The 13,019-nt window shown below is 37.7% G+C and overlaps 1 protein-coding gene across 2 annotated transcripts in view; it reads left to right on the forward strand.

Annotated features, from left to right (window-relative positions):
- The window catches only part of PTPRN2 (protein tyrosine phosphatase receptor type N2), a 1,102,513-nt gene that overhangs the window by 1,040,340 nt on the left and 49,154 nt on the right, over positions 1–13,019 (forward strand). For both annotated transcript variants that reach the window (XM_074985055.1, XM_074985056.1), the window contains 2 exons: positions 533–606; positions 11,831–11,908. In XM_074985055.1, coding sequence (XP_074841156.1) covers positions 533–606; positions 11,831–11,908 — 152 coding nt within the window. The remainder of the gene's footprint in view (positions 1–532; positions 607–11,830; positions 11,909–13,019) is intronic.

Below are 13,019 nucleotides of genomic sequence, written 5' to 3' on the forward strand. Positions count from 1 at the left end.
TACAATTTGCTGTCCCTTATTCAGGGCAATTTCCTATCTCACAACCTAGCCCTAAATTGTATTTTGCTGTTCCTGTTAGAAACAATTGTAAATGCAAGGTCTGCATAGCATGTATTAATTCCTGGCTTTCTGTTTCAAAACAATATTGCATAACAAAAATAGATGGAGAAAGCTCATTGGGTCATCTAGTCCATCGCTCTGTAATTGCAGGATTGTTCTGTACAGATTTTCTTAGGGTATTTTTTTCTAGTCTACTCCTGAATTTCATGAGCAAAAGAGCTTGTCCATCTTCTCTGGCGAGACTGTTCCACAACTACAAGATTTTTCCCATGAGAAAATGGTAGTCTCTAAAATCTTCTCTTACAGAGTTTCATTTTATCAGTGAATCAGGAACTGTATCAAAAATAAGATGATTTAGCAGATAAAATAACTCTCCCCCAATATTTTACGTTGTCTGCTTTGGAAATGCCTTTAATTATTTTACGTGCAGAAAAGTTGGGTGGAAATGCTATATTTTCTTTTGTCTTTGCAGATGATCATTCCAGGATATGCTTGAAAGCTGAGAATAGCCACAGCAATTCAGACTACATCAATGCCAGTCCAATTGTAAGTATAGTATGCAATGCGAGGTAATCCCAATAATCCATTTTTTATCCTGTCCTGTCAGTGTAATATGTTAACTTGAGGCAAATCACCACTGTGGTAACAGTAACTTGGTTATATATCTAGCTCTGGTTCCGCAACATTAATGACTCATGCTGTCACTTGGGAGTGAAACTCCATAAATACCTTTGGAGGCTATAGGCACAGGGTAATAACATCAATAGATAACAAGTCTTAAATCTGCATGTTATTTTCCTATAAGTTTCAGTGGACACTTGCACAACTCAGCATGGTACGTTTAATTCAACAAAACTTTTCTGTTGCATAAGGAGGCCTGCCTGCCTTTCTGTCACTCTCGATGTTTTCTCTCTTGCTTTCCTTATCCTAAAAGCGACCATATTAGTCAAATGGTTTCTGTAGCCACAGAGAGGTTGGCTTTGCTTCTTGTGAAAGCCACTCAGAGGTGACCCTTCCTTTTTCTGTCCTTCATGTGTTGTGTTCCTAGGGCTGAGCAATTTACTTCTGCAGCTATCCATTTCTATCTCTGATCTTGCTGTTCTAAAAGCAAAGAATGACTCTTACCACTACCTGTAGCTCAAACTATAATTGAGGTCAATGCAGTTTTTATCATATCCCTCCAAACTATCTCAGAAGCTTCCTCCTACTTCTCCCCTCCCCACACAAACTGAATATGCATCTTTTATTTTGTTCATGCAAGATAATAAACCAATAATTTAAGAGACCAAAATCATTTCTGTTTTTAGTTAAAGAACACACATGGTACAGCCAGCTGCATTACCCTGTCATGGTGTCTTAATTATGACAGAGGTGGGACCATCTTTTGGCATGAGGAAAGAGTGTTTTCTCATTGCCCATTTAGTCCTTGCCCCACTGAAGCTGCTAACTGGTGGTTTTTATTTGTATCTCTTTTGAAGAGTGAGCAATCATCAGAAGGAAATAGCTTTGACAAAGCATTTAAGCTGAACAACTAGGTGACACTGTAGCAGGCTGTGCATCCCGTTACTGTCACTCGCCCAATGAAATCATTTTGTGTGGGCTATGCCTCAGAGAGATTTGAAGTCACAGGTTGCTTCCTTCCAATTTTTGTTGACAACATTCCATTCCTAAAAGAGCTTCTTGCTGAGATTGTACTCTGAGCTACACATCTGGTATTTTGAGTAGAGTGGGAAAGGTTTGATCTTCTTGAGTATAAAACAGTTTAATTAAACTCTTTCCACAGAGTCCGTACAAATTTCTTGAAAGTCATTAAGGTTTTGTAAAGTATCAGGGTTTTTTGCCTAATATTTATTCTGGTGACCAGATCGCCTATTCTAGTGTTCTAGCAACCATAAAAATCAGTGAATCGGGCTACATGAGGATTTCACTTACATCAGAGAATCTTTGGTGGCATACTAGCCACAAGCTTGTGGCTTCTCTGCTGGAGAAAAAGGGAACGACCAGAGCATCATAGTAGTCTAGCAATTCTCAGCTGCTGGGATGGCCCCTTGAAGTTAAGGGCATCTGAGCATAAGCTAGAGCAACCTTTAGGCTGCCCTAAATATGTCTGGTATTGGACAATTTCCTGGTCAGCTCAAAGATTAGGGGATAATAAAGGTATCTAAAAGCCACCTTTGCACATCTCCTCTCCTATTGTGCTGTGTTCACAACTCAGCCAGACCTGATATTCTGCCTCAGCAGCTTCAAGGCTTCTTCTTACTTTTCTTTCTTCCATTGTTTAATTTTCTTCAAGGCAGAATGAATGAGTTATGTTTGATCAAGACTTGCAAAGCCTTAGGGCACGTCAACACTTAAAAGACTGAAGTGATGCAAGTGTAGTTCCATAGTGCTTCAGTGAAGATGCTTTCTACACATAGCAAGGCTTCTCCCATCAGCATATGTAGTCCACCTCCTTGAAAGGTGGCAGCTATGTTGACAAGAGAAGCTCTCCTGTTGACTTAGCACTCTGTATACTGGGAGTTAGGTCAGTGTAACATAATCACTCAGGAGTGTAGCTTTTGTACAGCCCTGAGTGGTGTAGTTATAGCAGCTTAAGTTGCTTATGTAGACCAAGCCTTAGTTTAGTTTTACAGATTGAGAAGTTTTGCTATGAAAACAGGAGTGGGAGCTGTAAACAGAAAACATGATACTCTGTTTTCTAAGAGCTAGGGTGTGAAGCCTCTATTCATATTAGTGAGCCCTTATTTACAAGAGTAGCAGTGTAAGTAAATACTCATGTGAATAAGAGTCTAGCAGTCTGGCCTTCATTGTCTGATATACCTGTAAAACACCCAGAATACGTGGAAATGGAGCCATATACAAAACACTAGGTGTGCATTCCTTGATACTGTATTGAATGGAAATGTACAGAAGTTTGAGGTGATGTGTTAGGTGGGGGCCCCAGAGAAAGGATTTTTATGAGCATAAGTGAGAATGGAGTATCCAGAGTCCGGGTAGAAAAATAGTATCTTTTTGTGGATAGTAGGGCTGTCAGTTAATCACAGGTAACTCACGTGATTAACTCAAAAATTAGATTTTTTTTTAATTTTAAAAAAGTAATCATGATTAATTGCAGTTTTAATTGCCATGTTAAAATAAAACATCAACTGAAATGTATTTAAAATTTTGCAGGTTTTTGTGTATTTTCAAATAAATTTATTTCATTTACAGCATGAAATGCAAACTGTACAGTGCTGTCTTTCTGTTGTTATGTTGATTACAAATATTTGCAGTGTAAAATGATGAATGAACTGCAGTAAACTCTTTCATATCCAGCATTCTGTCATCTGGAACTCTCAAGGAACTATCATTTTAACCAGAAGGAAATTTGTTATGTTGCCCATAAATACAGTAGAGTGAAAGTAAATACAAATAAATACATCAAATACAGTATAAGTTTGCAGTGTACAATACTACTGTTGTTGGTAAGTAAAGTGCTCTGCATACACTTTTGTTTGTTTCTTAATATCCAGTCTTGTTTTGGTTTTGTTTTGGTTTGGTTTTTTCAGTTATGCATTGCTAGGCGTACCTCTCTAATATCCAGAATAATTGACTATCTGGCAACTTCCCAGTCCCAGGGCTGCTGGATATGAAAGAGTTTACTGTAGTATTTTTCAATTTATACAAGTACTGTAGTGTAATCTCTTTATGATGAGAATGCAGTTTACAAATGTAGAATGCACTCAAAAACATAACTGCATTCAAAAACAAATCAGTGAACAACATTGTAGCCTACAAGTCTACTCAGTCCTACTTCTTGTTCAGGCAGTTGCTTAGAAAAACAAAGTTGTTTACATTTATGGGACATAATGCTGCTTCTTATTTACAGTGTCAGCTGAAAGACCAGCTGTTTGCATGACACTTTTGTAGTTGGAATTGCAAGGTATTTATGTGCCAGGTATGCTACATAATCTCACGACCCTTCATGCTTCATCCACCATTCCAGAGGACATACTTCAGTGCTGATGACGCTCGTTAAAATGTACCAATTAAATTTGTGACTGAGCTCCTAGGGGGAGAATTATATGTTTCGTGCTCTATTGTACCTTTATTCTTCCCTATAATTAATTTTATAGCTGATGATGACCCAGCATATTTTTAAACAGATTTGACAAAACACAAAAAAGGTATGGATGTGAAATTTGTAACAATAATTACAGCAGTTAAACCAAGGTTTAAGAATCTGATATGTTTTCCAAAATCTTAGTGGGAGGAGTTGTGGAGCATTTTTTCAGAAGTCTTAAAAGATCAGCTCTCTGCTATGGAACTTGAACCATCAGAAAAGAAAATCAGCCTTCTTACTCATGATGATGAAAATGAATGTGTGTTCATCCCCACTGGCTTGGACCATTATTGAGCAAAATGTGTCATCAGGAAAGAAGCATTCCTCTGGAATGGTGGTTGAAGCATGAAGGGGCATATGGATTCGTACAGCATCTTGCACGTAAATATCTTGTGGTGCTGGCTACAACAGTGCCATATGAACACCTGTTCTCACTTTAAGGTGACAGTGTAAACAAGAAGCAGGCATCAGTATCTTCTGCAAATGCAAACAAATTTGTTTGTCTTAGCAAGTGGCTAAAGAGGAAGTAAGACTGAGTGGACTTGTAGGCTCTAAAGCAGGGGTGAGCAAACTTTTCGGCTGAGGGTTTCATCTAGGTGTGGAAAATGTCTAATGGGCCAAGGCAGGGTGGGAGGAGTCATGGGGTGTGGTGTGGGGGGGCTGTACAAGGATATTACTGAGTTTGGAGAAGGTGACATTATGGGATGTAGCATCGGGGGAGCTCTACAGGGGATGTTACCAATGTGGAGGGGGGATGGGAGACTCATGGGGTATGGCGCAGGAAGGAGTGGCTCCACAGGCAGAACCAATCACTCCTAGGGGCCCTGCCAGCAGTGACACAATGGTGACTGCAGCTGGGAAATCACAGGCCGAGGCACCTTACCTGATACAGGTGTGGCTCCTGGGTGGTTTTGTGGCTCTCAGGGGTGGAACTGGAGGAGAATGGGGGGGCACTGGGTACACTGGTGCACAGAGGCTGGGTTCTGATCCTGGAAGCAGTACAATGAAGTGTCTGCACAGTGTGGCCCCTCATGTGCCAGAAAATGGTGGAATTTTGAGTCGGACTGGGGAGCGCTCAGCAGGCAGAGCAGGGTAAGTCCCTAACTCCCCTCCCCTGTATGAGCTTGAAGGCTAGACAAAAGACTCAGCTGGGCAGGATGCAGCCTACAAGCAGTAGTTCACCACCCCACCCTAAAGTTTGACATTGTTTTATTTTTTAATGCATTATTTTTAACATAATACTACATTTGTAACTCCAACTTCTACAATAAAGAGCTTATGCTACACTACTTGTAATGGGGGAACTGAAAAATGCAGTTTGTTGTTTTCTGCAGTGCAAATATTTATAATAAAATAAATATAAAGTGAGCACTGAACTCAGTGTTCTGTGTTGTATCTTAAAACAATATATTTGAATATATCTAAAATAATTAAATGAATTGTGTTCCATTATTGTGTAACATCACAATTAGCGTTTTTCATTGCTTGACAGCCCTAGTGGATAATGCTGCCAAGAGCTTTGGCATCTTTCAGGATCAAGCCCACAGTCAGGGGAAAACTACAAAGAGAAACATGTGGGTGTTTACACAGGAGGAAACAATCTGTCTCAGGTTTATTGAAAGGCTGCGGAGATTGGACAAGCACCATCTGTATTAGATGAAGGAAGAACGTTGTTGCAAGATTAGAGTTATTTCCTAACAGTTCATTGTGTTCAGTTTTAACTGCCTGCAAACCAAAAGACTGAGTCTATAATTCCCAAAGGTGATTCAGTGGGAGGTTGCTGGGTAACAGTGACCAGTCCACAGTGGAAATCTAATTGTCAGAAGCTCTTTAAACTTAAGCAGAGCCGAGGGTGTTTTGTTTTAGTTAGATTTGTTAATCTGGTATCAGTTCATCTGATAATGAAAAGAAAAGTTGGAAAGGTTCAGCCAATCTTTCCTCTCTCTTCAGGTCAGAGCACATAAAAAGTTTGATCTTTAGTCGACTTGAGATGATCCTTGAAGACCATTCCTAATGTTGAACCTCTCTAGTCCAGCAACCTTGGGATCTGACTGGTTCAGGGTGACAGAATTTGACGAATGACAGGAGTTCAGTATTGTCTACCACATTAGCAGTACTTATGTTGCTTACTGGATTCTTATAAAACATTTAGGGATGAATTAGAGCTAAATAACAGCACAGAACACTGAGAGCCAGGGGGTGACTGTAAACAAACCTTGTGGAACCACGGGAAAATTTAGCCATTCCCATGGTCATCTGGTAACTAAAATAAGGCTGGACCATGGATGTTGCTGAATGAGAGAGTGATGGACTAGAGAGGCTCAACCTGTACTGCCCATTGCTATTGCTTTTGCCTGAGATATTTTCTGTTAGCTTTATTAGATATATATTTTGTTAGTTCTTTCTTGAGAGATACAGCAGATTTGAAATACCAGTGATTCCTCCTTTACTCGCTTTTGCAATAATTAAATCATATACTTGTTTAGAATTCTGCCATTCTGTTTAAATAACTTCAGTAATTATCATGTTAATACAATAACGTTTTGGTGCATTTGTGCCTTGAAGTGCTTGTACTGGAAATGAGTAGTGTAGTGTACTGTAAGGTGAGAATTAATAACACGCAATCAGAACAGTCTGAACTGAATGAGAAGAGGATTTTTCTCTTTGTATGTGTGAACCATCTCATGAGGGTGAAGTGCAAAAAAAAATGTAATTATATTCAAGACTCAGAAAAGGAGGCTTCCGGTGGTGTACTTGTAGCTGTGAGTATACAGCTTTGGGGTCATTGGTTATTCTCCTGCTGCGGCTCACTCAACCTTGATTTAAGTCTAAATGAGTGCAGCAGTACAAGCTGAAAAAAATTCTCCACCCTAGACAATGTGCTGCCCAGCTGCCAACATGTTCCCTTCTTTTAAAAATAACCTACCTCTTCAAGATGACCATTCTTCCCCATATTTTAGGAAAACTGGGGTTAGGTTCATGGTCTCAACATGGTTGAAAGCATATGGGGAAACTCAGCAGGGTGATTTGATCAAATGTTCCTTCCTTATCCCTTTAATTTTATTCTTGTGTAAACGGGGGCAGAAGGGATTCTTATGAGAGTGAGGTGGAAGTGTGCTTTCCTCTTCTCTGAAATAACATAAAGTACTAAGGTGATAACTCTGCTACTGGCAGTTGAATGAAAAGCTTGCAATTACAGCACAAGGAGACCCTGACTGTGCAGAATAAAACTGTGATAATTACATCTGTCATATTTGTACTTAGTCCTCATTAAATTTCAGGGAAATCATCCAGTAGTAAATAATGTGCAATCTCTGCTTTTAAATCAGAGGTCATGAAAGTAAATGGGAATTCCGTTTTTCCTCATAGGGTGTCTGAGAGGAAGAAAACCCCATCAACTACATTAAAAACTCAGCTTGCTTATTATTGAAGACACCAGACTGAGGAATGTCATTAACATAGCAGTTTGTTCAAACACGGCATACAAATTTTATCATGTAGAATAGACACTGTAATTCATAATCACATTCACAACCAGATCTACTTCTTTCATTCCATAATGGTCTTTAAAAGAAGATTTTTAAAATGTTTTCAATTTTAATTCAAGTGTAAAGATAGGGACCAATTACTACCCTACCTTGTTTTTAATTTTAATGTGGAGATGAAAGTGATGGCTAAATTTGCTGGCTAGTCTTCCTATCAAGGAAGAAATTTCAATAGTAGCACAAGAATATTTTTAGTCCCTGTCAGTAATGAAAGGATACATGGAAGTAAATTCTATTAATATTGCAAAAAAAAACCAGAGCTGAGAATTGCATTCTAAATTAATTGTATGTGTATTTTAAGACACTAGTCAGTGCTTAACCTGTTTTCCCTAGCACTATAACAATAAAGACTATGAAAATGGTAGATGTACCAGTTGTGCATACAAGCTGGATATGCTATTTCTCACCTCACATCAGCAGAAATTACAAGTAACTCTACTGGAGTCAGTGGATTTCAATCCATGTAAAAATAGAATAAGTGATATCACATCAGACCCAGCATATATGTAATGCATTTATAAACTGCATAAGATTTCATAATAGTTAATCATGCAGTTATATACTTAAGCCTATTTTTTAGTTTGCTCTTTTTGGACAATAGTTCAAACAGGTACTTACAAAAACCTTCTTAAATTGAAATGCAATGGAATTGGCTGATTACAACTGGAATATACTGATTGTGCTGTATTTCATCAGCAATATCAGTGAAATCATACATCAGCCTAATTTGTGTCTAGAACAACCAAGGAAACAAAGAATTTTACTGTGAGTAGAAATTAGTAAGAAATGTGCAAAGTCTTAGTATGGACAAGTTGGATAGTGTTGTAGTCAGAAAAACAAAAAGCAGAATTAAAGCAGCAGTTATAATTTTGTAGCAATGTGAATATGCAAACATAATTACATAGTGGTATAGTCTGAAATTATTGTAGGTAAAGTTGGGCACTACCAACTGTGACATTATGTCATTGTGCTGTTCTCTGGTTTAAGCTATCATATGTCAAACACCCTAAAAAGACACAAAACATGGAATTATCCCATCTTAGGTTTATGAGGTACTTGATTTGAATTTCTGCATAACTCCTTTTCTGACAGTAAGTCTGCATAGGATAGATAATTTCTTTGTGGTTTTGTGTGTGTGTGTGTGTATTTAAACTTTTAACAGTGATAGTCATCCAAATTGAGAATTGATGCAGTTAATTATGCTTTGGTTTCTAGTGGTCCTTGATCCTTTCTTTTTCCTTCCCCAAATGAAATCAAGGAAAATTAGGTGTGTACATTATCATACCATTTTTCTACCATTCCTGTGCAACAGTGAAAAATTAAAATTCCATTATAGTAGAACATTTCTAATTATTGCATCAGTTTTTTTTCCTAAAAAAGGATGACCCATTTGTCACTGATTTAAACCATGTGAACTTGGAGCTATCTGTGGGGAGGGTGAGCAGAAAGAAATTTTAATCCTATTGAACAATTACATAGGTAACATGATTTCTATAGAGGTTGTTTCAGGACAGAACTTGAGCAAACCAGACCCCCTGAGTTTGGTTCTCATAAAGTGAAGTTCTCTGTTCTGGATAATTTTTTTCTTGATTTAATTTTGGGGAAGAGATAGGATAGTGACTAGGTAAGGATATAAATTGCAGTGCTTCGCTCAGTTGGTTTTAAAAAAACACTGCTTTTATTTATTACTTCTAATTATTTTTAAAAGAAGGCCAATCGGGTGTCCTTGACAGTCTTTTAAAAATACATTAATACATCAGTTATCCCAGATCACTTCATATATAATTTGGAAGGCCCCACTTTGATCGAAGTCTTCCTAAAATATGTAGACTTTAAAGCTGTAAATATAAGAAAATGAACAAAAATTGGCATTATGTTTAATTAGTGTGGTCTTTCCTCTATTTTTGTTCAATTAAAGATCATTTAGTAGCATGATAGGGCTTTCTGCCATCTTCTATTTGTTCTGAGCATACAAAATGTTCCTGCTTATAATTATTTTCTGTTCAACAGAATGTGCTTAGAATGCAATACTTGTAATTGTCATTTGAGTTAGTTAAATTGACGACTATACGTTTCATCTCTCTGTGCTCATTATGATGTTTGCCACGTTCCAAACAGCACCTTTGTGACAACAGCTGATTAATGCTGAAATGCAGAGTGGCCTATTTCTGATTTGTCTGATAGCTGAGTGTTTAGAAGTATTTCTTCCATTTCAGTGCTACTTACGTCATCACTGACTTCTTGTGTCTTTGTTTTCTGGTGTATGCACACAAGCACACATGTAATTGGATTAAAAAAAAAACTCAAACAAATTATGATCCTTAATATAATTGACTTATTTGCTTTGGCTGAGATTTTTAGAGAGTAGTCTACAGTTAGGCTCTTAAATATGCAGTTAGGTATGTAATAAGTGACCTGCTTTAAAAGTGCTAAGCACAATGCAGTTTCCAGTGAGGTCAGTGGGACCTTCTGGTTAGATTGTTTTTGAAAACAAAACTATTTGGGCCCAGTTCAGCAAAATATTTGAGTCCATGCGACTTGATCACATTGAATTCAGTGGGACTTAATCATGTGTTTTGCTGAATCGCCCTTATTTAGATGCTTAATTTTAAACTTTATTTTTGAAAAATGTGACCATTTTATATGATTGCCAAATTTTTCTGATAATTATGTTTCTGTTTTTCTTGGCCTCAAAATACCTGCAATAATAAATGTTTTATTAACTGTGTAATACCTCCAGAATTACTTTTGGCAAAAGGCAAAAGGTTGGTCTGCATAATTGTTAGCAGAAAAAGCAAGCATCTCGATGAATTAGTCACTCAGACGAGTATACTACAAACAAGGAATTAGAAACACTTATTTTTGTCAAGGTTTCTTCTAACTGTATTATATTTTAAAAGTAAGCTTTTATTCAAAAGGGACTCAGCAATATAATTTTTCTTGCATGTGTTATCACAGTGAATTTTAGTATTAGGTCCAGTTTTAATTATGCATCAGAAAATTAGAAGCATAAAAGGTTTTTTTCTACTTTTTGCAACATTCATCGCATTGTTATTCTATTAGAATTACTTCCATCTGTTCTTTTATGTTCCTTCTTTTCTGTTGCACATAATTATGAGGTGCTTTCTTTTATGCTGACATCCACTATCACTGTAAATTTTGATAGACTGTGAATAAATGCAGTAGATTCCTGTTAACAAAACTGTAACTTGCATTCATTCCTATTAAGATCTTAACTTTGTTTACAATGCAGAAAACTGTGAAGTGAAGTCTTTGAGTCCAGTTCTGTCCTTAATAACTTGGCATTCACTTCCAGTTATTCTCACTAACTTCAATGGGAGTAGCATCCGAGCAGAATTTGGTCCTTTCTCTTTACATGTAACATTTTGTCTTAGTCTCTTAAGGGTTATAATGAGTATTTTAAAAAATCCCTCAGCTGATATTGTCTTTACCAGGAGAATGGGGCCTGAGATTTAGGACCAAGAAAAAACACCCATCAGTTTGAAAACATTCATTGTAACTCACTAATCCTATTTACTCTTGATGGCTTTGTTTCTTAGCTTTTTTCCCTCTTGTTCTGTCCGTCTTTGAATGAAATGTTATAATTAAGGTCTTTAAGCAGACCTTCCTCTACTGTGGATAGAAACATACATTTAGACAAATAAACTAGCCAGAGAAAACCAGAAATAGAATTTTTTTCCTCCATTTTTGCTTGTTATATGTGCTCTTGAGTGGCTTGGTGGAAATGGAGCAGTTATTTAGATATACCTCCCTGGCATTCCTAACACTCTGTGAATAAAAATGTTTTAAAATGACTTCTGGGTTGCTATGAAACCAAGACTATGGATCTCAAGTAAATGTTTTCATCAGCAACTTCTCTTATGTTATTTCTCACTACATATTTAGGACATAGAATATTGATCTAGTAACCTCACTTTTTTGTGGAAAGGAAGCACCTCTGACCTAATAAACACCAATCAAATGTTTTGTTCACCATCAAAAGACATGGGTACATGGAAGTCCTCTCAGTGGCCCTTGTCTGTAGGCAGAAATTCTTTCCTTAACCCATCTAGAGATTTTTTTTTCCTTTTAATAAATCTAGTCTGTTCTCTCCTCTCTCCAGATGGACCATGATCCCAGGAACCCTGCATATATTGCTACTCAGGGCCCTCTTCCTGCTACTGTTGCTGACTTCTGGCAGGTAAATCCTTCTCCATTAACTCATTCTCTGAAAGTTCGTGTATGAAGCTGGATTTATGTCATGAATTGAACATATGCCTACACTTTTAGAAATGTAAGAGGTATAAAACCATTTATATTTTTGACAGAATTTGTAATTCAGTTAGGAAGTGATCCTGAGCTTGTTATATGCCTTTTAAAGATCTCACATGTAATTAACCAAGTGATGCAAATATATGAATTATGTTCAAAAAGTTATGTAGATATTACCTGTAGAAACCTGAGCCAGAATATTCAAACCTGAGTGACTAATTTATGCTCTTAACACCACATTTAGAAACCCACTTGAAATGACTTTCTGAGGATCTGGCTTGCCTTAGAGTCTACTCTAGAGCAGTGTTTCTCAGCCACGGGTACATGTACCTGTGGGATACACTGAGGTCTTCCGGGGGTACATCAACTCATCTAGAAATTTGCCTAGTTTTACAACGGGCTTCATAAAAAAACACTGGTAAAGCCAGTACAATCTAAAAGGTCATTCAGGCAAATTCTCCCCCACGGCAACTTCAAAGTGTCTGACTGTGAAGTGCCAGCGTGCAGTGTAGCTGCAGGCATTTTGAAGTGCCTGTGCTACTTCGAATTGTCTTTATTTCCCAAAGTAAAAGCACTTTGAAATAGTCTGGGCACTTTGAAGTGACTGCACTGCATGGCAAGCCAGCACTTCAAAGTCTGACACTTCAAAGTTGCTGCAGGGGAGAATTTGCCTAATGAAGTGCTGCATATGCATCGCAGCACTGTATTAGTAATCTCCCATCACCCTTATTACCACGCCCCCTTCGAAAAAGGGGCAAGTGTAGACATAGCCTCAGTATGTCCTTTATTTTATGCCCTTGAGTCCTGTAGTCATGTGTGGCAATTCTGTGGGGTGTGAAATAGCCAGGGTAGCAGCATGAAGGCAAAGGCTTTGTTGCGGAGCCACTTCCAAGAAGGAAGCACCTCTTCATTGTAGTAAGAAGCTGTCTCTGTTGCTGCCTAGGTTAAAAGACACCAGAGGTAATTTTGGCTAGAGAGCTAATTTTTCATTATTCTTTTGGGCAAATATATCAGGGGCCTGATTTTTAAAGGAATGTGTG

Source organism: Carettochelys insculpta, chromosome 2, assembly GCF_033958435.1.
Source record: "Carettochelys insculpta isolate YL-2023 chromosome 2, ASM3395843v1, whole genome shotgun sequence".
In the NCBI taxonomy this organism is placed as follows: domain Eukaryota; kingdom Metazoa; phylum Chordata; order Testudines; family Carettochelyidae; genus Carettochelys; species Carettochelys insculpta.